The sequence below is a fragment of the Carcharhinus amblyrhynchos genome, chromosome 9 (assembly GCF_965287045.1).
Source record: "Carcharhinus amblyrhynchos chromosome 9, sCarAmb.v2.hapA, whole genome shotgun sequence".
Taxonomy (NCBI): Eukaryota; Metazoa; Chordata; class Chondrichthyes; order Carcharhiniformes; family Carcharhinidae; genus Carcharhinus; species Carcharhinus amblyrhynchos.
In genome coordinates, this window is record NC_137332.1 from 28,992,499 (window position 1) to 29,015,629 (window position 23,131).

General features: G+C 41.8%; 1 protein-coding gene across 3 annotated transcripts in view; it reads right to left on the reverse strand.

Annotated features, from left to right (window-relative positions):
• Positions 1-372: 372 nt before the first annotated feature.
• Positions 373-23,131, reverse strand: part of hectd3 (HECT domain containing 3) — a 63,373-nt gene continuing 40,614 nt past the window's right edge. For all 3 annotated transcript variants that reach the window (XM_080195376.1, XM_080195377.1, XM_080195374.1), the window contains exons 17-22: positions 22,602-22,808; positions 21,131-21,260; positions 13,328-13,402; positions 12,687-12,768; positions 11,177-11,248; positions 373-4,390 (exon numbers count right to left, since the gene is read on the reverse strand). In XM_080195376.1, the coding sequence (XP_080051502.1) occupies positions 4,306-4,390; positions 11,177-11,248; positions 12,687-12,768; positions 13,328-13,402; positions 21,131-21,260; positions 22,602-22,808 (651 nt within the window). In that variant the 3' untranslated portion in view covers positions 373-4,305. The remainder of the gene's footprint in view (positions 4,391-11,176; positions 11,249-12,686; positions 12,769-13,327; positions 13,403-21,130; positions 21,261-22,601; positions 22,809-23,131) is intronic.

A 23,131-nucleotide genomic window follows, 5' to 3' on the forward strand; every position in this document is an offset into this window, starting at 1 on the left:
GGAATTCATAAAGACCACAAGGTGTGGAAAAATGAATAGAAGACCTTCTTTCACGAGTACTATATTGTGCACAAACCCACAGCACAAAATGGACCATAATTTAGAGACTTGGATATAAAAGCAAACAGTTGATGCCAAATGAACCAATCTAAAAATTAATGTCTACAAGAATAGATTTTTACTTTCATTTTGAACCATTGGCATCAAACAATCCAAAGTCAGCCATAATATGGACTAAATGCATGTACCTCCAAAATGAAACTACCACACTAATGAGAGAAAATTACATACCATGAGCAGTTTATAGTGTAGGTTTACAACACTAGCCAACTTATTTTTAAACCAAATTACAGCATTCTGAAGACCCATAACTGTGTTTTTGAAATGGAGTTTTATTGTGCAAACTGTTGGTTTATACTGTATTAACAAAACATTTCACAGCTTAACTAATGTTTAATATTTCAATACAAGATTGATCAACCTAAATTATACATTTTACTCAAGTCCACTGAATTAGCCATACCTAGCTGTAAAGATGGAGAGTACAATCAGGAAATCATAGCTTGGAATAAGTTAACTAAATCAGCCTCATATTTAAGTTGTCATTTTAGCCCTGTGTGTCCTGCTAATAAGTTCTCACCTGTTGTATTAATACACTTGCTTCTGTAGGAAGGAATTCACAAATTCTGCTCCCCAGTGAAAAAGATTAGTTTCACTGGGGATTTGTTTCCAGTAGATACCACCACTGATGTAAATCATTTTTGCTGGTCTGTTTGAGAGAGCAACGCTGAGTGGGAAAATTCCTCAATTCTGTGTTCGCAGCAGGGGAGCTGCACTCAGGAGTGGGAGTAAGATAAGCACATGGGCACTGCAGTGGTGGTTCTCCTAATTATGCTCTGTGAATAACTTTACACAATCATTAATTCAAAGTTTCTCAATAGTTTGGCAAATTTAATCTAGCTAGCAAGTCACTGCAAAATGGTTTTGAATAGATGTTCAAAATGGTTTTGAATAGATTTAACACATAGCATTTCTAGACAATGGATATATTATATTCCTGGTTTTCACCGCTGCATCATCTGATATCAATATTTAAGAAACAAAAATCAGTACAAGACCAGGTCATATTCTTAAGCAACAGCTTATAGTAGCGACCTGCATCAAAGTGCAATATGATATTGTGACAGAAACAAAGATCCATGTTAAAATTTAAATCTAACCATCAAAATATCTAGATATGGAAAAATTCCAATATCCTCAGCTGTTTCATTTCAGCCCAAGGATTTCAAAGATATTCAGCTAATGGGATCTATTCAAATAGGGACCAGGTGTAGCAATCATGCTAATTTACGATTTATAATTTATCAGTCGTGTGTGCTGAAGTCCACAAAATATACATATATGCACAGTGTGAAGCTTGAACTGCATTGTCAATCCAAGTTATAACGTTACAATAGGCATTTCCCTCAAGAGTGCAGTATAGCATCTGCTGTTATTTGTTCGTAACTCATGAAGCAATGCATTGCACTATTTTTTCCCCTCAATTAGGCCTTTTTGGTTAGTTCAATCATATGTAGCCAATTAATTTATTAGCCTTTACCTGTGGTTTTCTGAATTGGCTATTGTGAACAGTACATTAGGTAGAATTCTTGGGTAAAATCTTAACCACCTTGGTCTTTGATGAAGAGTTGGGACCATTTTCAGCTTAGGAACTCAAAATGAAAGAATATTGTGTACACAGGCAAGACATTCACAAGTGCCTGGGTGTCTTTGTACACGAATCATGGAAAGTTACGTGCGGATGCGGTAGATACAAACAGGAAAGCAAATTGTATGTGCACCTTCCATACTAAACTGATATAAACCTTTGGTAAGCCCACAACTGGAATATTATGTACAGATCATTTGGTCTCCTCACCTCAGAAAGGATATACTTGCTCTAGGAGTTCCAGGGAAGTTCATTAAACTGATTCCTGGAATAAGGGAATTTCTCTGTGAGAGATTGAGTGGACGAGACCTCCTTCTCTGGAGTGTAGGTGAAGTGATGATCCTACTGAAATTTCAAATTCATAAGAGGATTGACAGAGTCAATGTTTGGAGGTTGTTTCCCCTTGTTGGGAAGTCTAGAATTAGAAGTCAGTCTCAGAAAAAAGGGCTGGCCACCTGGACTGAGATGAAGAGAAACTACTTGACTCAGAAGGGTGGATTTCACAACTCCAGGAAGCTGTGAACACTGAAGTCATTGAATATATTCAAGAGCTAATTGATAAGATTTAAGATACCATGGAAATTAAGGAATTTGGGGATAATTCAGGAAAATGGATGGAGTTGAGGCCAAAGATCAGCCATGATCTTATTGAATGACCTAATCCTGTTCCTTTCTCTTTCGTGGCTGTACATCAAATACAACTCATTCACTGTGGAACACCTTTTAAAGGCAAGCTTCCTTTCTATAGGATTAGCCAAGAACTTACATGGAATCTTGAGCATTTAACAGTGTCAGGACTATACCTGATTTGGTAACTTGACTCTGTAAGTCGAGGCCCTTCCTCTAGAATTTGCTAGGGTTTGGCCACTGGGCTTGATGACCAATTGGGAGACCCAGGTGAGAGAAGTGTTTGGAAGCCTAACTGAGAATGTGTAAAAGAAAATCTTTAAAACAACAAGCACAATGATGGTGTGGTGCATTTTGGGCAGCAAAGTTGTGAAAATAAAAGAAGGGGGGGTGGGGACATGGATACTAGAAGGGAAAGGGCCGTTCTAATATTTATGATTGCAGCATTAATACTGGAAGCTGTGAGGGCAAGGAGGCACATTCTCCTTCCAGACACTCAGAGGAAGGACGGGGAGGTGGTGAGCCGTGGGTGTAGTATGGAGCACAGGAAACCAGTTAGACAATGCTTCAATGGATTCTCAAGTCTGATCACGCAAATAGCATGAAAGCACCTGATGGCAACAGTCAATCACACTTCTGTAGCCTTTGTTAGCACACATCTTTTCAAATCCTCTCTCTGAAATCACACTTAAGAACTTCTGTTCACACAGAACTTTGCTCAGAGAGCAATAAAGCACTTTCGCCACCTAGCTGATCTAGCACTCCCTATCCTACAACAAACTCCCTCATCCATCTAAAGTAAAAGTAAAGTTTATTAGTCACAATAGGCTTACATTCACACTGTAATGCTGTGAAAATCCCCTAGTCGCCATGCTCCGGTGCCTGTTCGGGTACACTGAGGGAGAATTTAGCATGGTCAATTCACCTAACCAGCATTTCTTTGGACCGTGGGAGGAAATTGAGCAGCTGGAGGAAACCCATGCAGACAGGGGAGAACGTGAAAACTCTACACAGACAGTGACCCAAGCCAGGAATCAAACCCAGGTCCCTGCCGCTGTGAGGGAGCAGTGCTAATCACTGTGCCGCCCTGGACTGATCTAATAAAAGTCTTCAATCTTTTTTCTCCTGCAATGAGAAAAGAGAGAGTGTATTCAATTCCTGGAAGAGGGGCAAGAATGGAGAGTGACAATACTGGCATCAATGGCAGAGGGTGTCTTGGAAATTGGAAGGGTAACATTAGGACATGCTGCCATTGAAGAAGAGATGGTGGTGATTAGATAGGAAGGATGGCATATGAGAGTGTCACTTCACATTTAAACAGGAACAGATGCCGGAGGAAGAGATCGTCACAGCATACACGTTTCCAGCACGTGCTGAGTAGCCTACATGGTGTGAAACCTATGTACCTACAGGGAAAGAGTTATTACAAACCTAAAATGGCTCCTCATTGGCATTTTGATTGCTTTAATAGGTTGAACGTTTCATCCACGAGGGTTCCCATTGCACAGTCAACTCGCCCCTGGGAGTGGACCAGAGGAATGGAGGTAGGAAGATGTCAGGTCACCGGCTTGTCATCTGTTTCCATGATTTTATCAATCTGCCTGGCACCACTGCTAAGTGCCCAGTAAAATTCAATTTTACCTTTTTGTGTAAAAACTTGGCTAACGATTATGTTTCAGAGAATTGTACAACCGCATAGCTCTAAATAAAAACAATTGCAAGGTAGAAGGCTTTCATAGGTCGTGTGGTGACTCGCCACTCATTCAGGACTTGTGAAACTGACAGCTCTAATTAGTTTGAGTGAATCACCAAGACTTATTATTTCAAAGGCGGGGGAAGGATTGAGAAATGTAAAGATAAATTTTGGAATCCCATTCATATGGACATCATAAAAATTTAAAACTGCTATAAGTAGGCCATAACTGATTTTACCAACTATATACTGTTCAATTTTATACAATCGATGTATGTCACTCTTCCCAGGGTACCATATCCGTGTCTATCGCCACACAGTTGTACGCTGCATATCGTAACTTCTCTTCACAAAGCTTTGCACTACAAATAAAGCACAGATTAAATAAGCCCATTAGAAGATTTTTAGACATTTGTGCAATTACATGCATATGTATAGCCCATAATTATATTACAGAGGAACCTTGGTGGCTTACAAGTAGCTGCTGTTAACCACATCATAACTGCACTTAATTCAGGAAGGAAGAAGAGCAGAAGTGGGTGGCTTGGTGGAAGCTAGAGGTAAAATGATGTAGTATTTGAGGAAGGCCAAATGGAAGGGTCTCCTTATATTAATCGTACAGAACAACAATTTGCACTTGTATGGTGTCCTTTAATATAGAGAGTCCAAAGAACATTATAGTTCACACATCAGAAATGTAAATAACTCACTGCAAAATAACACGATAAGCCAAAGTGCTGACATTTCCATAGAGTTTTAAGTTGGTAGTTTCATTAATTGATCCTTTGCTTCAAATTTATATTCACCAATGCTAGGGAATGAAACACTTTACTTTTGACCAGAAAAGTTTCCTCGTTAAAGATTACATCAATGTTACCATCAGAAGAGCAGCCCTGACTACAATAATGTGACCTTTTCCCATTTCCTACATCAAAACAACAACCTGCCTGAGTAAGATGTTGAGCTGTGAATAGTGCTGTCCTACAGATCCAGCAACACTTGGATCTGGATCAAGGCTGGTCAACAATTTATCCAAGGTCTTGCAGCAGGCTGCAGGAGGAGATATTCAGCTCCTCAGTCTTGGCCTCTTCCACCATTGAAAGTTATAAATGATCACCACTGAACCCACTGCAACACATTTTCCTTAAAATCTGAACTGTGTGTAGCTCAGTTCTTTTCAAATATTCACTAGGTTTGAATACATCGGATGGGATTTACTACATAACCCATTGCATGTTGCACGACAATGGGGAGTGGTCCACCATTGGCTGGCGGCGGGATCTTCTCATCCTGCCGTTATCAACGGGTATTCCTGTTGATACAACCTTCACTGCTGTGAAACCAGTAACGGGAGTGTGCTGTCAGCACGACCGGGAGATCCTGTCCCGTAAACAGCTGGAAAGTTCCGGCCATTCATTATTGCCAATAAATGCATCAGTGCAGCTGATCACATGACTCAGTGTAAACTATTTTACCGTCAGTTTGTGCCCCCATGCAAGAAGAATCCAATGAGTTCTTTAGTTCCTTTATTTCAAATTTGCCAACCCAAAATATGTGACAGTAATATGAAGGGTAAACAATAAACTGTGAAGTCAAAAGTGTGCCAAATCCATCCACTAATCCAAGAGACTTCATGACATTGTGGGATATTATATAGAAGCTTAATGCATTGGTATGGAATTACTTAACGTATTCATTAAAATAACACAAAAAATCATTAATTTCAACACAATTTTTCAGTGCAATAATGTCTCACAACATTAAGATCCACATAATTATCTGGCTGACGTGTGAACAAGGTTCCAGTATCCAAACTGAACACCCTAGTGACATAACAAAAAAGCCACAAAAGTATGGATATTCTGTCACTAACATTTTCATGAACAACATTTAGCCTCTCACAAAGCATAATGAGGATATCTAGGCAGACTGCATTTACACTTCACCAGTTCAGCAAAGATAAAACTAGGTTTTGCTCATGTTAAACTTGGAGTATGTGTCAGATGCCACAGGTCAAATTGACTCTCAAATAATAGTAAGTGAAACTAATTTATCCAGGTCATGTTTTAATACTGATTGTGGGCACATTGGCAATGTAACTATAACATTAGTGTGAAGCCAAACTCCTTTGTAACATGAATGAATCCCAGAAGGCAATTCTACAGCAGAAACTATTCCTGAATTCAACATTCAAAGACTCCTGAAAAATTAGATCATTTTAAACTGCAAAACAAAATAGAATGTGATTTTGAATTCATAATTTAGCAAATTTATCCAAATCCTTTCCCTCAAAGTAAGTTTTAAAGTTTAGTTATTAGTGTCACAGGCTTGCAACGAAGTTACTGTGGAAATCCTCTAGTTGCCACATTCCGGCGCCTGTTTGGGTACACTGAGGGAGAATTTAGCATGGCCAATTCAGCTAACCAGCATGCTTTTCAAACTGCAAGAGGAAACCAGAGCACCTGGAGGAAACATACGCAGATTCAGGGAGAACGTGCAAACTCCATACAGAGACAGTGACCCAAGCCAGGAATTGTACACAGGTTTTTGGCGTTGTGAGGCAGCAGTGCTAACCACTGTGCCACAAAGCCTTACAGTTTTCTTTCTGCTGTAAACGATCAAAAGCACAGATGTCCACAAAATATTTTAGATGGACGAAAGAGGTGGAAGAATGATAGATAAGTTCAAGCAGATGGATCATTCAGATTTATAGAAATAATCAAACGATGGGAAGTAGACTGCAATATAAATAGGGTTGAACTAACTTCACAGCTTTAGAGACTGAGTTTCACTGAGATAGAGCTAGGCCGCAGTGTGTGAAAACAAACAGGATGTTCCTTTTTGTAGCTGAATGGTTTAGCTCTCCTATTTTTGTAATGTATCCATGGCCTGAGAGAAAACATAGGCTACTTAATAACTGATCCGCTATAAGCCATATGAAAGTGATCATTCTTTCAATATTCTCTGTAGGGAATGCAGCTTGCAGCACTGCCAGTGAGAACGTATCACATAAAGAACAACCCTTTGCATCCAGATCGCTACAGGTGTTTTCCTGCACCACCTAGTGGTCAATGTTAAAATGGTATCTGCAGAACTTTTTATCCAGGAAGTCTGCAATGGATTTCTCTGCACCTGTCATCATAAAGCAATGTAAAAGGACAAGATCATCTTTGTCACATTTGTTGGGAATTCCATCATAATTTGGCTTCATTTGATTCCACCGCACCACCAGCCCCTCCCCACCCCCCAATTAGAACATAAGAAATAGGAGCAGGAGTAGGCCAACTAGCCCTTCGAGCCTGCCCCGCCATTCAGTAAGATCATGGTTGATCTGTCGTGGCTCAGTTCCACATTCCTGCCCTCTCCCCATAACCCTTAATCCCCTCTCTTATCAAAAACCCATCAACCCGCGTCTTAAAAATATTTAGCGAGGTAGCCTCCACCACTTCAACGGGCAGAGAATTCCAGAGATTCACCACCCTTTGAGTGAAGAAGTTCCTCCTCAACTCTGTTCTAAACTGCCCCCCCTTTATCTTGAGGCTGTGCCCCCTAGTCCTACTATCCTTTCTGAGTGGGAAGAGTCTCTCCACCTCTATCCTATCCATCCCATTCATCATCTTATACGTCTCAATGAGATCTCCCCTCATTTTTCTAAACTCTAACGAGTACAAGCCTAATTTATTCTGCCTCTCCTCATAGCTCAACCCCCTCAACTCCGGCATCAGCCTAGTAAACCTCCTCTGCACTCCCTCCAAGGCCAAAATATCCTTGCGTAAGTACGGCGCCCAAAACTGCACACAGTACTCCAGCTGCGGCCTCACCAATGCCCTATACAGCTGCAGCAAGACCTCCCTATTTTTATATTCAATCCCCCTCGCGATGAAGGCCAGCATCCCGTTCGCCTTCCTGACCACCTGCCGCACCTGCAAGCTGGGTTTTTGCGACTCATGCACAAGGACCCCGAGGTCCCTCTGCACCGTCGCCTGCTGCAGTTTTTCTCCACGTAAGTAATAATCCTTCCTACCATTATTCCTACCAAAGTGGACCACCTCGCACTTGCCAACATTAAATTCCATTTGCCATTTCCTGGCCCATTCGCCCAGCCTATCTAGATCCTTCTGTAGACTCTCACCACCCTCCGCGCAATTTGCCTTTCCACCAATTTTGGTGTCATCAGCAAATTCCTCAACTCCTTTCTCATGGACCTGGTTAAAATAAAGTTTCTATGCACAAGTTCCTCACGAACGGAAGTCTTCCCTTGTTATTCTTGGCTATAATAAGGGTCATCATTACCGAGATCCCAGACAATCCTAAAATACAATAAACATCTTAAAGGAGGATACAGCAGATTGAGTGTTCAGGTCCCACAAAATCTAGCGCAGTACTGAGGGAAGTCTGCATTATCAGAGATGTCGTCTTTAGAATGGTATGTTAAACTTAAGCTCTGCCTGCTCTCTCAGGTGAACGTAAAAGATTTGAAGACACTGTTTCAAAGAAGACCAGGAGGGTTCCCCATGGTTTCCTGTTCAATATTTGTGAAGATAAATAATCTAGTCATTATCTATATAATTAATAGCTAAATACTGTGGATGCTGGAGATTTGAAATAAACAGAAAGTGCTGGAAAAGCTCAGCCGGTCTGGCAGCATCTGTGGAGTGTTAACATTTCGTGTCCAATGTGGCTCTTCTTCAGTACGGAACAAGATTCATTCAGAAGAAGAATGAAAGGAGGTCATTATCACACTGTGTCGTGGGACTTCTCCATGTGCAAATTGACTGCTGCATTTCCTGTCTTATAAAGGTGATGCCACTTCCAAAGTTGGCTGTAAGTGCTTTGCACATCCCAAAGGTTGTGAAAGGTGCTACATAAATGTAATATTTTTCTATAACCCAAGATGATGGAAAAGTGGTGTAGCACTTTATTCAGGTCAAAACTACTTTCCTCCATTTTCTACATCGCAAAAGCAACAAGATACCAGTGAATAAAACATTTAAGAAAGAGCTTTACAAAATGTCCAGAATGGGTTAAGATTCTTTTTCAGTAATGACTTCAGTTTCTTGGCAAGCAATATCTTCTTTGGACCAAATAATTCAATCTTCTTGCCATAGTTCTTTGCTGCAGAAGGGTGCTGTGAACTTAACTAGTGGAAACCGCTGTTTTTATTGACTACTGAAGAATTCTCCTGTAATGAATTATTTAAACACTTTTCAGCTTCATAGTTTCTCTGCAGCAAAGCTGTAATCAAAAGATTAGCAGCCTTACCACTAAGGATCGGAACCTCCATCCCCTGCCCTGATATAGAATAATCTGCAGGTTCTCAGACCTGACAGTAATGGCAAATTAGATTGTCATCTGCATTCACTAATCATCAACTTAAAGCTGCCTTAATTGGTTTCTGAACATGAGACATTGCCCAATTATTTATGAACTCAGTCTATGATTTTAATTTTGAACATTTGGGAAAACAATTGGAATAAAGACAAAAATTCCTATTTTGCTGGATTCTTCTTATAGCAATTCAACTGTTAAACAGGACAACTCCACTTCTCAGACAAAAGCAGATCAAATTAAAATTACAGTGTGGCTTAAACCAAGACTTGCTTAGCTGATTGACAACTACTTACACCCATCTAACCTTTTTATAATAATCTTTCCAGTGAATATCATTCAAGTCTGAGGAACTCATCTCAGTCCAGACTACATCAACTGGACTTGTGCCCGAGTCCAGCGTGAAAGTAGAACAACAGCAAACACAGACTGGGATTCAAGCAAAGCCAACTTGAAATTGAATATATGTGGTCATCAACTAAATGGTAAAATTTTAAATGATATACACAGTGGTTAGCACTGCTGCCTCACAGCGCCAGGGACTTGGGTTCTATTCCTGGCTTGGTTAACTGTGAGGAGTCTACATATTCTCTCTGTGCCCGTGTGGGTTTCCACCAGTTTCTGCCCAGTCTGAAAGATGCGCTGGTTAGGTGCATTGGCCATGCTAAATTCTCCCTCGATGTACCCAAATGGATGTTGGTGTGTGGCGATGAGTGGGTTTTCACAGTATTGCAATGTTAATGCATGCCTACTTGTGATACTAATTTTTAAACATGTGTGTGCACATGACAGGAATGGGGAATAAAGCAAACGGGATCCTGGGTTTATAAACAGAGTACAAATAAGCCAGGAGGCAATGCTAACCCTTTATTAAAAAAACTAACTAGAGTAATGTGTCCAATTCTGAGCACCATAGATTTGGAACATTGTGAAGGCTTGGAGAGGATATGAAAGAAATTTTTTAGACTGGTTCCAGGGATCAGACATAGAATTTTGTGGATAGATGAGAGAAATGGGAATAGCCTTCTGTTATAAGAAGAACCAAAAGGAAATTTGACCGTGTTTAAAATTATGAAGAGTTTAGACAGAGCAAAGAGAAACTGTTTACAACAATCATTGGCAAAAGAACCAGAGGCGCTAATAACTCAGATTTGAAATGCACTTCCTGATCGGGTGATGGAAACTGATTCAATATTTGGTTTCAAATAGGAATTGGATAAATGCCTGAAGGAAAACAAATTGCAGGAATATGAAGAAATTAAACTAGACTGCTTTTGGAATAAGCTAGCATTGCCTTAATGGGCTGGACGACCGCCTTCTATGCTGTACTGTTCTACGAATCAACAATCGGAGGATGTCAAGTCCAGTACTCAGTGATATATAATCACATCACCCCCATGTGGTTTGCCTTAGAAGTGCACAGGATATTTTTCTATGATAAAGACACTATATAAATGCACATTCTTGTCATAGCTGCCAAACTGTCTAGGCTCGTACATGAGCAACTAATCTCAGATGAGGCATCAGTTGGAGTGTTACAATTGACTGCAATTCCTTCTGGCTAAGGACGAAAAGAGAACAGCTGGGCTTCCTGAACCCTATCTGGCGATTGTATGCACAGGAAATTGTGGACCTCAATGAAGAAACAGGGTTTGGTCTCGGCTGTGATACACCAAACACTGGCTAATACTGCAGGATCTATGTTAATGTGAATGAAGCAATGCATCAGAAGACTGCCATTAAAATACTAGTGCTAGCAACCCCTAGGAAAGGAGGAGAGAAGAATCAGAGAAAAGAAACATTATAAAAGAACAACGGACCTGGAATAGTTTGGTAGAAAAAGTGTACTGGAGCACGTGGAAGACTCTGGGAGAGCATCTGTTTTCTCTGATCTGTGACGATAAAGAAAAGATCAATTTTGTAGCAAAACATTCAATGTTTTCTATGTAAAATAAAACTTCGGCAACTTTCTCATTTCTCTTTGCGATGTACACACACTCACACGATACTTTTTGACTATGAAATAAAAGTTAGTGGCAGGATCCTGGCAACAAGTGCAATATATAATTTTCCTTCACAGTTGGGACAATAAAGAATCAGCTTCCTTTCAATGTATAAAATAATTGATGAAGGAAACTAATATTAAAAGTATGCCCCAAATCTTATGCTCACCATAAAAAGTAATATTTTACTATATACTTCCAAACCAAGAAACAAGAGGAGGCTAGACGAAGGTCAAACACAATCTTCATTTTTAACCAATACTGGAAAGTTACAAGTTCCAGCCAAGAGATCAGAAAGCTTAAAAAGTCATTTGAAGCAAAAAGTTAAGACAAAAGAAAAGCATTAGATGCTGGAAATACAAAACTCAAATCAACAACTGAACAAAAAAAAGGGTAAATTGTACAATTGAAAATTTTGCTGCAATTGTATAGGGCATTGGCAAGGCCACACCCGGAGTACTGTGTGCAGTTTTGGTAACCTATCTGAGGAAGGATGTCCTTGCTATAGAGGGACATAGCAAAGGTTTACCAGGCTAATTCCTGGGATGGCAGGTCTGTTGTATGAGGTGAGACTAAGTCAGTTAGGATTATATTCACTGGAATTTAGAAGAGTGAGAGGGAAACTCAGGAACTTATAAAATTCGAACACTGTTAGACAGGGTAGATTCAGAAGAAATTTTCCCAATGGTCGAGGAGTCCATAACTAGGGGTCATAGAGGAAACCCATGTAGACACGGGGAGAACATGCAAACTCCGCAAGGACTGTCACCTGAGGCTGGAATTGAACCCAGGTCCCTGGCACTGTGAAGCAGCAGTGCTAAACACTGTGCCACCATGCTGCCCCATTTTTTGTTTTTATTTTGCAAAGAATAAGTACTAATGGCAGAGCTGATGGCCTACTCCTGCTTCTAGCTCCTAGCAACCAACCACAAAAAAAAACTAACTCTTGTACCTACCTACATGTTGCTATCCCACCACTTATATCATCTTCAAAATTTCTGTAACATTTGTCTATTCTGCTGAAAGATGGCTGATTGAGCACTTTCTTCCCAGTGCTCCAAAACCAAGCACTACAGTGAATAAGAGGATCCTGTGAGGATCCAGTGCCACCCAAATGCCACCTAGTGGCAGCAGGTAGATCAGCAACTTGCTAAACTGCCAGTGTAAATCACAATAGCACTCCCCGATAACTTCTTCACCTTTTCACCATAGATCTTCATTTTGTTTTCTATTTGAATATAGGACGTTGATGGCACTCTATTAACTAATTTCTCAGCACACTATTCACTCTTAGGACAATCACAATCCAACAATCTAAAGCACTTACCCTGACTTGTCTGGGTAGATGAAAATAGGGGCAGGCAGGCGGCTTCTACCTGTAACAAACCTTAAGAATCGACTACGATCCTCTGGAAGACAAATTAGAAATTATGAAGGAAATATATAAAAGAAGCATCTCCTCTCCCATCATTTTAAGGCACTTTGTAAATATATTCCTAAGTTAACGGCACTGAACTTAGACTCATTTGATATCAAACTTTCAAAAAATTTGCACCATGCTATGTTCCTTATGATTAATGTAAAATAATATTCCACAGGAAACTGCACATGCTCGTGGCAAATAATTATTTCCCAAAACAGCAGCTGGTCTTTTGTAACAATGGTATTTTTAGGTTGCATTCAGGACAAAAATCATCATATTTCACCATCTCTGCGCTGACTAATATTTTACAGGCAGCAAAAGTGCTGCAATGCCTTTTAACTGTCACACACATTGGCAGATATTCAAGTCTAATGAGCAATGGCAACACTGTCAGAAATTACTAGTTATATCCATAAAATTATAGGGAATTGGCCATCGTACAATAATCTTCAATTTAGGAATCATGCAGGTATCATCCACTTTACAGACAATGGAACAAAGTTGGTTTAACAAATCCAGCAATGACAGTGCAGAAGGTCACTTACCATTAGTGAAATTCGTGAGTGCTTCCCAAAGATATTTAACTCTGGTGTCAGACTGCTCCAAATCTTCAAAGCGAGCTAAAATATAGATACATTCAGATAAGAAGAAACCACCAAGTCTGAACTACTTTATTTCTTGGACAACTGATTCTCCTGTCATACTATTTAATCCGAGTTGAAGGGTCCATGGAGCTATTACAGCAGAGCTGGATGATATATGGACATTATTTGATTTGATATTGTCACATGTATTAGTATACAGTGAAAAGCATCGTTTCTTGCGCGCTATACAGACAAAGCCTTCGGAAACAGAACACAGCGTACAGGATGTAGTATTATAGTCATAGTTAGGGTGTAGAGAAAGATCAACTTAAATGCGAAGTAGGTCCATTTAAAAGTCCAATGGCAGCAAGGGAGAAGCTGCTCGAGTCGGTTTCTACATGTCCTCACACTTCTATAACTTTTCCCTAGACAGTAGAAGATGGAACAGAGTATGTCCAGGATGACGCATTTTAGTAGATTGAACTAGAGCAGGACTTAAGAACATAAGAACATAAGAAATAAGAGGAGTAGGCCATCTAGCCCCTCGAGCCTGCCCCGCCATTCAATAAGATCATGGCTGATCTGTTGCGGCTCAGTTCCACTTTCCCGCCCTCTCCCCATAACCCTTAATCCCCTCTCTTATCAAAAACCCATCAACCCGCGTCTTAAATATATTTAGCGAGGCAGCCTCCACCACTTCAACGGGCAGAGAATTCCAGAGATTCACCACCCTTTGAGTGAAGAAGTTCCTCCTCAACTCCGTTCTAAACTGCCCCCCCTTTATCTTGAGGCTGTGCCCTCTAGTCCTACTGTCCTTTCTGAGCGGGAAGACCCTCTCCACCTCTACCCTATCCATCCCATTCATCATCTTATATGTCTCAATGAGATCTCCCCTCATTCTTCTAAACTCTAACGAGTACAAGCCTAGTTTATTCAGCCTCTCCTCATAGTTCAACCCCCTCAACTCCGGTATCAGCCTAGTAAACCTCCTCTGCACTCCCTCCAAGGCCAAAATATCCTTGCGTAAGTGCGGCGACCAAAACTGCACACAGTACTCCAGCTGGGGCCTCACCAGTGCCCTGTACAGTTGCAGCAAGACCTCCCTACTTTTATATTCAATCCCCCTCGCTATGAAGGCCAGCATCCCATTTGCCTTCCTGACCATCTGCTGCACCTGCAGGCTGGGTTTTCGCGATTCATGCACAAGGACCCCGAGGTCCCTCTGCACCGTCGCATGCTGCAGTTTTTCGCCATGTAAGTAATAGTCCTTCCTACCATTATTCCTACCAAAGTGGACAACTTCACACTTGCCAACATTAAATTCCATTTGCCCGTTCCTGGCCCATTCGCCCAGCCTATCTAGATCCTTCTGCAGACTTTCCACGCCCTCCGCACAATTTGCCGTTCCACCAATCTTGGTGTCATCAGCAAATTTCGACACCATACACTCGGTTCCCTCCTCCGGATCATCTATATAAATGGTAAATAGCTGAGGCCCCAGCACCGACCCCTGGGGCACTCCACTAGTCACCAACCGCCAATCCGAATAGCACCCATTGACCCCCACTCTCTGCCTCCTATTTGACAGCCAATCCCCTACCCACGCTAATACCCTACCCCCAACTCCATGCCCTCTAACCTTCTGTAATAACCTCTTGTGCGGCACCTTATCAAACGCCTTCTGAAAATCAAGAACCACCACATCCACCGGCTCTCCTCTATCCACCGCCCTAGACACATCCTCCTAGAACTCCAATAAATTTGTCAGACACGACTTCCCCTTAACGAAACCGTGCTGCGTCTGCTCTATCAAACAATTCTCCTCAAGATGCCTCGCTATTTTCTCCTTGATCACGGATTCTAACATTTTAGCTACAACAGACGTTAAATTAACCGGCCTATAATTCCCTGCCTTTTGCCTGCCACCCTTCTTAAACAACGGCGTAACATTAGCCGTTTTCCAATCTTCCGGCACTTCCCGGAATCCAGCGATGTTTGGAAAATAATCACCAAGGCATCCACTATCACCTCCGCCATTTCTTTCTGAACCCTTGGATGCATTCTATGCGGTCCTGGGGACTAATGCATAGTATTGGGAGAGTTACAGAACAAAGAGATCTACTGGTACAGGTTTGTGGCTCCTTGAAAGTCCCAAGAGGACACAGTGGTGATGAAGGCATTCAGCATGCTTGGTTTCATTGGTCAGAACATTGACTACAAAGAGTTGGGACACCTTGTTGAAGTTGTACAAGACATTGGCATGGCCACACTTGGAATACGTGCACCGTTCTGGTCACCTTATTATAGAAAAGGATATTATTAAACTAGAAAGAGTACAGAAAAGATTTACTAGGATGCTGCTGGGACTTGAAGGTTTGAGTTGTAAGGAGAGGCTGGATAGACTGGGACTTTTTCTCTGGAGCGTAGAAGGCTGAGGGATGATCTTATAGAAGTCTATAACATAATGAGAGGCATAGATCAGCTAGATAGTCAATATCTTTTCCAAAAGGTGGGGTAAGTCTAAAACTAGAGCGCATAGGTTTAAGGTGGGAGGGGTGAGATACAAAAGTGTCCAGAGGGGCACAGAGTGTGGTGAGTGTCTGGAACAAGCTGCCAGAGGTAGTAATAGAGGCGGGTACAATTTTGTCTTTTAAAAAGCATTTAGACAGTTACTTGGGTAAGATGGGTATGGAGGGATATGGGCCAAATGGGACTAGCTTCGGGATTTAAAAAAAGGGCAGCATGAACAAGTTGGGCCAAAGGGCCTGTTTTCATGCTGTAAATCTCTATAACTCTATGCTGGCTGCTTTTCCAAGGCAGTGGAAGTGTAGACAGAGTCTATGACTGGGAGGCTGGTTTGAGCCTGGGCTTCGTCCACGATGCTTTATACTTCAGGGATAATTACCACTGCATCTTTAGTTTCAGAGGGAATAATCTCTTATGCCTATAGCCTTTTATCACTGATAGGTCAGACAGTATATTTACCTATGCCTGCTAAATTAATAGGCCTGCTCCAAACAGGCTCAATTTCAGTGCACGGATATTTCTCGAATTAAACAGCATGTCATAAAAAGGGAGGGGCAGGTAAATCAGCTCCCCACCTATACTTCTCCATAGCACGAGTTCCTGCTACGCCTTGTGCCATCACTAAGTTTCTAGCGGTGGTTGGGCTCCTCAATTCAGGGAAGGAAAGAAACACACAACCATGCAAATACAAGTTGAAAAGGAAATGTAACAAGGACAAATAATGCATGCTTTACATGAAGTAATTCTGTAAGGCCCTGAAATCTGTCTACCAGCCCCAGTTCACTGCTTCATCACCAGTCCTTGGTGCTGATAGATCAAACACTGCTCACAGAAAAAGGGGTCAGCACTATAACCACATATTCAATCAGCCTTCATCCGATGTGAAACAAATCAACAGGCTGCCATAGGCTGCCATCAACTTCTTTCTAGATGATCCTCCCACACTTACAAACAATTAACGCAATCAAACTTCTGTTTAACGACAAAACTCCAGGCGCTGATGCTTACAAGGCTGGTTGTCAATGCCTGGTTAAAGTGCTCAGTAAACCATTGTATAAGCAGAAAGGAACTGGCCAAATCATTTAACAATCATTGAGGCAACTCGTTTCTCTTCATCAAAAATTTTTGCTAGAATCTTAATGTGCAATACCTTGACAAGACTGTGTGGTTTCAACTTCTTTGAAACAAAAACTGACACACTATTGCGTTTGTTTGCTAAACCTGCATGAAACTTCCCGTGATTCATGTACTTGGACAACTAAGTCCCTTGGATGCAATCATGTCTCAGTATTAGATTTATCTAACGTTGGAACATGGCAGCTTTCAGTGTAGATGATTTCTTACTCCAGCATTTGCTTTGGTACAAAACCTTGCTTTATCGAGGACTTAACAACGACAACCTATACAATGCAAAGACAATGCAAAACAGAGCGGGATGACATAGCCAGGTTAAGATCAGAGAATCCAGAATCACTATTAATCCAGAAACTCATCCCTAATCTTGTGGGACACGGATTTAAATCCCTCCATGGCAGATGGTGGAATCTGAATTCAATAAAAAAATCTGGAATTAAGAATCTACTGATGACCATATATCATTGTCGATTGTCGGAAAAACCCATCTGGTTCACACTTGAAATCTGCTGCTTTTACCTGGTCTAGCCTGTACGTGACTCCAGAGCCATAGTGATGTGGTTGACTCTCAACAGCCCTCAGGCAACTAGGGATGGGCAACAAATGCTGGCCAGCCAGCAACACCAATATCCCACAAAATCAATTTTTAAAAAAATCACCATGTCATAAAGCTTTACCTCTCCTCAATTTTCTCCCTTTTATAGAACAAAGAACAAAGAACAACACAGCACGGGAAACAGGCCCTTCGGCCCAACGAGCCCGCGCTGCCGTCCCACTGTCTCAGTGTCCTATTCATGATTTTAGTCTATGCCTAATGTGCGAGGATCAGGGAGGTCCAATTTAGGGACAATTTAGTACCCAATCAATCAGCCTAAAAGCACATCTTTGGGGATGTGGGAGGAAACCGGAGCACCTGGAGGAAACCCACGCAACCACGGGGAGAACGTGCAAACTCCCACAGACACAGGCCCAAATCCATGTGTCCGCACAGCAACAGAGATAGTCTCTGAGCTGTCATGTTGCCCTCGAGATGGTCCAGTTTAAGCACACTAACGACATGAAGCAATAGGCAACTCCCGAAGCAACGTCCAAGAGCAGCCCACTACAATCTGCCGCATGCATGCCCCTTGCTGGACTTAAATGCCTGTGGAGACAAAAAATTCATTATTAAACAGGCAAAGACTGTAACATCCCTGAGGCAAAACGTATTCCCAAGCCTACAATGTTTAGTAAGGCCTACTATATCCCCCTATATGTAGCCCGCTCATGTGGCTGTCTAAGTGACTCTTAAACAACCCTAGCGTGCCTGCTTCCACCACCTTACTCGGCAGTGCATTCCACACCCCCACTACCCTTTGCGTGAAAAACTGCCCTCTAATATTTGTCTTATACCTAGCCCCCCTCACCCTAAGCCCGTGACCCCTCGTTCTATCCATTTCTAATAGCGGAAAAAGCTTACCACCATTTACTCTATCTATCCCCTTCATAATCTTATAAACCTCTATTAGATCCCCCCTCAGCTGACGCCTCTCAAGGGAAAACAGCCCAAGTTCATTCAATCTTTCCTCGTAAGACAGCCCTTCCATACCAGGCAGCATCCTGGTAAATCTCCTCTGCACTCTCTCCAGGATCTCTACATCCTTCCGGTAGTACGGCGACCAGAACTGGACGCAGTACTCCAAGTGAGGCCTAACCAACGTTCTATACAACTGCAACATCAGACTCCTACTCTTATATTCTATACTCCTTCCTATGAAGGCTAACATACCATACGCTTTCCTCATCACATTCTGCACCTGCACCGACACCTTCAGGGACTTGTGCACTTGCACCCCCAGGTCTCTCTGCGTATCTATACTCCGGATAGTTCTACCTTTTATCGTATAACTCCCCTCCACATTATTCCGGCCAAAGTGCATCACCTCGCATTTCTCCGGATTAAATTCCATTTGCCATCTATCTGCCCAATCTACCAGCCTGTCTATGTCCTGTTGCATTGCCAGGCACTGCTCCTCAGTACCCGCCAATCCAACCATCTTAGTGTCATCAGCAAATTTGCCGATCACACCACCTACCCCCTCTTCCAAGTCATTAATATATACCACAAATAGAAGAGGTCCTAGTACCGAGCCCTGCGGCACACCACTGGTGACAGACCTCCAATTGGAAAAGGAGCCTTCCACTACTACTCGCTGTCTCCTCCTCCCAAGCCAGTTCTCCACCCATCTACATACCTGGCCTTGTATCCCATGAGCCTTCACCTTTTCTATCAGCCTACCATGAGGGACCTTGTCAAACGCCTTACTGAAATCCATATAGATGACATCAACGGCTTGTCCTTCGTCAACCGTTTTTGTCACCTCTTCAAAAAATTCCACTAGATTCGTAAGGCACGACCTCCCTGTAACGAAGCCATGCTGCGTATCCCTGATCTGATTGCAGCGCTCCAGATGTTCATACATCCTATCCTTGAGGATCCTCTCCATTAGCTTGCCTATAACTGAAGTCAAGCTCACCGGCCTATAATTCCCTGGGTTATCCCTCTGACCCTTCTTAAACAACGGTACTACATTTGCAATCCGCCAATCCTCTGGGACCTCACCTGTGTCCAAAGAAGAGACAAAGATTTGCGTCAGAGGCCCAGCAATTTCATCCCTCACCTCCCTTAGCAGCCTGGGATAGATGCCATCAGGCCCCGGAGATTTATCCGTCTTTATACTGTCTAAAAGTCCCAACACCTCTTCCCTCGTGATGACTATTTCCCTCAACGGATCCTCAAACTCCTCAAGCACAGCACCAGACATCAGGCCCCTCTCCTGCGTGAATACCGACACAAAGTATTCATTCAGGATCTCCCCCATTCCCCCAGGCTCCAAGCACAGTTCCCCTCCTCTGTCCCTGAGAGGACCAATCTTCCCTCTAACCATCCTTTTATTTCTAACATAGGAGTAAAATGCCTTAGGATTTTCTTTAATCCTACCCGCCAAAGCCATTTCGTGGCCCCTTTTTGCCTTTCTGATGCCCCTTTTAAGTTCTTTGAAGATGACAGCTATGCTGGGATACAGTTTCACAGGTGTGGCCAACCTTTAATATTTCATTCATATCTTGATTATGAACCCTAAACCGCCACTCAATCATGAGAGGTCTCAAACGATGAAACCAAATCTGTCCTTTTATGGAGTTTAATGTGATGCTGTTATATTACCCCCCAATCACTCCCCCATCGTTAGTGATATGGTGAGGCAAATTATAGCATCCTATTATCATACATCAGATTAGCTAACAGCAAAAACCATGGATCAAATTCAGTACTCTCTTTATTTGCATGGTTCTGTTTCACACAAGGGTCTGCATTTATCAACTGGATCACAAAAATAGAACTGGCAAGTTTTAAGTTAGAATCCCATACTACAGACACGAGTACAGGCCATGGTTGCTACTTTTCCTCGACTTGGAAATTCCTTTCAAAAAAAGATACAAAAGTCTGAGGTCACATACCAATTGACTCAAGAACCGCTTCTTCCCTGCTGCCATCAGACTTTTGAATGGACCTATCTTCATTTAAATTGATCTTTCTTTACACTCTAGCTATGACTATAACACTACATTCTGCACTCTCTTGTTTCCTTCTCAATGAACAGTATGCTTTGTCTGTATACGCACGTAAGAAACTACTTTTCACTGTATGTTAATACATGTGACAATAATAAATCAAATCAAATCAGAACACCATCACTTCCAAATTCCCCTCCAAATAACAAACCATCCTGACCTGGAAATATTTTGCCTTTCCTTTGCTACATCAAAAGCCTGGAACTAACATTGTCCTTAACAGTAAGTGGGAGTGTCTTCACTACCTCGACTACAGCAGTTCAAGAACATGCCTCAACACCACCTTCAAGGGCAATTAGGGATGGGCAATAAATGTTGACTTTGCTAGCAGCACCATTTCCATAAACAAATTAAATAAATGGCACAGACGCTATATTCAAAATCATCTGTAGCCTGGGTCATCTTTCCCTCATGCTGAACAGTGCTGTAAACATTGGAAAAGTAAAAAAAAATCCAAAAATAAAGTTTGAAACACAGGCATTTTGTACTTACTTAAACGTTTAAGAGCTTCCACTGTGATTTCAGGATCACCGCAGACTTTCTTTTCCAGCTCCTGCCAGGTCAGCAGGTCAAGCACTGCTTGGGGAACCACCTTCAGCAGGCCAGCCCTCATTGCCTGAATCTGAAGCAGACAGAAGAAATGCAAGCACAGGCATTGGCCACCAGAGATTTTAAATAAACTGTGCACATCTGGATGCAAAAAATCAGGCCAAACTTTTTGAAAGGAGAGATTCACTTAGTTAAAGCTGCTTGTTAAATATGTTTGCCAACCAGAGAAGGGGGCAAAAGGACAACAGGTTTTCTTATGCAAAAACGACAATTAAAATGAAACAGTGAACAAAATCTATTCCTCCCTCTCCCCCAGACTAGACTGCTCCCAAATGGGCTGAAGCTAGGACTCACATCTGTTCTTCGATCTCAAATATGGTGCATGGGATATTTGTCAATGAAAGTACAACCAAGTTTCATTAGAACAAAAAAAATGCTGGAAAAATTCAGCGGGTCTGGCAACATCTGTGAAGAGAGGAACAGAGATAATATTTTAAGTCCATATAACTTCTTCCAAGTTGAAGAGTCAGCTGTCTACATCCCCTGTTTACATTAACAGGGATGAAGTAGAAAGGGTTGAGTGCTTCAAGTTTTTAGGAGTCCAGATCACCAACAACCTTTCCTGGTCCCCACATACCAATACTATAGTTAAGAGAGCCCACCAATGCCTCTACTTTCTCAGAACGCTAAGGAAATTTGGCATGTCAGCTACGACTCTCACCAACTTCTACAGATGCACCAAAGAAAGCATTCTTTCTAGTTGTATCACAGCTTAGTATGGCTCCTGCTCAGCTCAAGACCATAAGGAACTACAAAAGGTCATGAATGTAGCCCAATCCATCACGTAAACCAGCCTCCCATCTATTGACTCTGTCTACACTTGCTACTGCCTTGGCAAAACAGCCAGCATAATTAAGGACCCCACGCACCCTGGACATTCTCTCTTCCACCTTCTTCCTTCGGGAAAAAGATACAAACGTCTGAGGTCATGTACCAACCAACTCAAGAACAGCTTCTTCCCTGCTACTGTTAGACTTTTGAATGGACTTACCTTGCATTAAGTTGATCTTTCTCTACACCCAAGCTATGACTATAACACTACATTCTGCACTCTCTCGTTTCCTTCTCTATGAACGGTATGCTTTGTCTGTATAGCATGTAAGAAACAATACTTTTCATTGTATATTAAACATGTGACAATAATCAAAATCACACAGACTCAAAATGTTATCTCTGTTCTCGCTTTATAGAAACTGCCAGACCTGCTGAGATTTTCCTGCATTTTTTGTGTTTCAATTTCCATTATCCGCAGTATTTTGCTTTCACTTACCAAACATTTCTCAGCATTGTTTCATCTCACCTCCCTCTCCTCTGGCTCTTCTATTTTCTCCACTGGCTTTGACTTTATAATTACCTGATCTTTGTTTTCTTCCAGTTTCATTTTTTGCACCAATTTAATGAACTCCATCCGATCTTCATACTGGACAATGGTGTTGCTGCCATCAGGTTTCAGGTCCACAACAGTATGATCACTGAGGACGGTGGTATAGGTTAACTCGTTCCCAAATTTAAATTCAAATATCTCCTTATCCATGGTTTCCATTGCTTCCAGCAGTTTCACCTACACAGAAAGAATGGGACTGACCTCAGGTGTTGTAAACCCACAGCTTCTGAGCAATTTACTCCAGTTGTACATAAATACTTTAGAAGAAATCTTAGAAATCTGAATGCAATTTGACTATTTTCAATAATCAGTTTTTCTGTATTTATTAAACTTGAAGTTGAGTGGTGCCCCAGCCAGCTGCAGCTACATCACGTGCAGTTTATGAACTGGGTTAGGTGGATTGGCCATGCTTAATTGCCCCTTAGTGTCAGGGGGACTAGCTAGGGTCAATGCATGGAGTTATGGGGATAGGGCCTGGGTGGGATTGTGGTCAGTGCAGA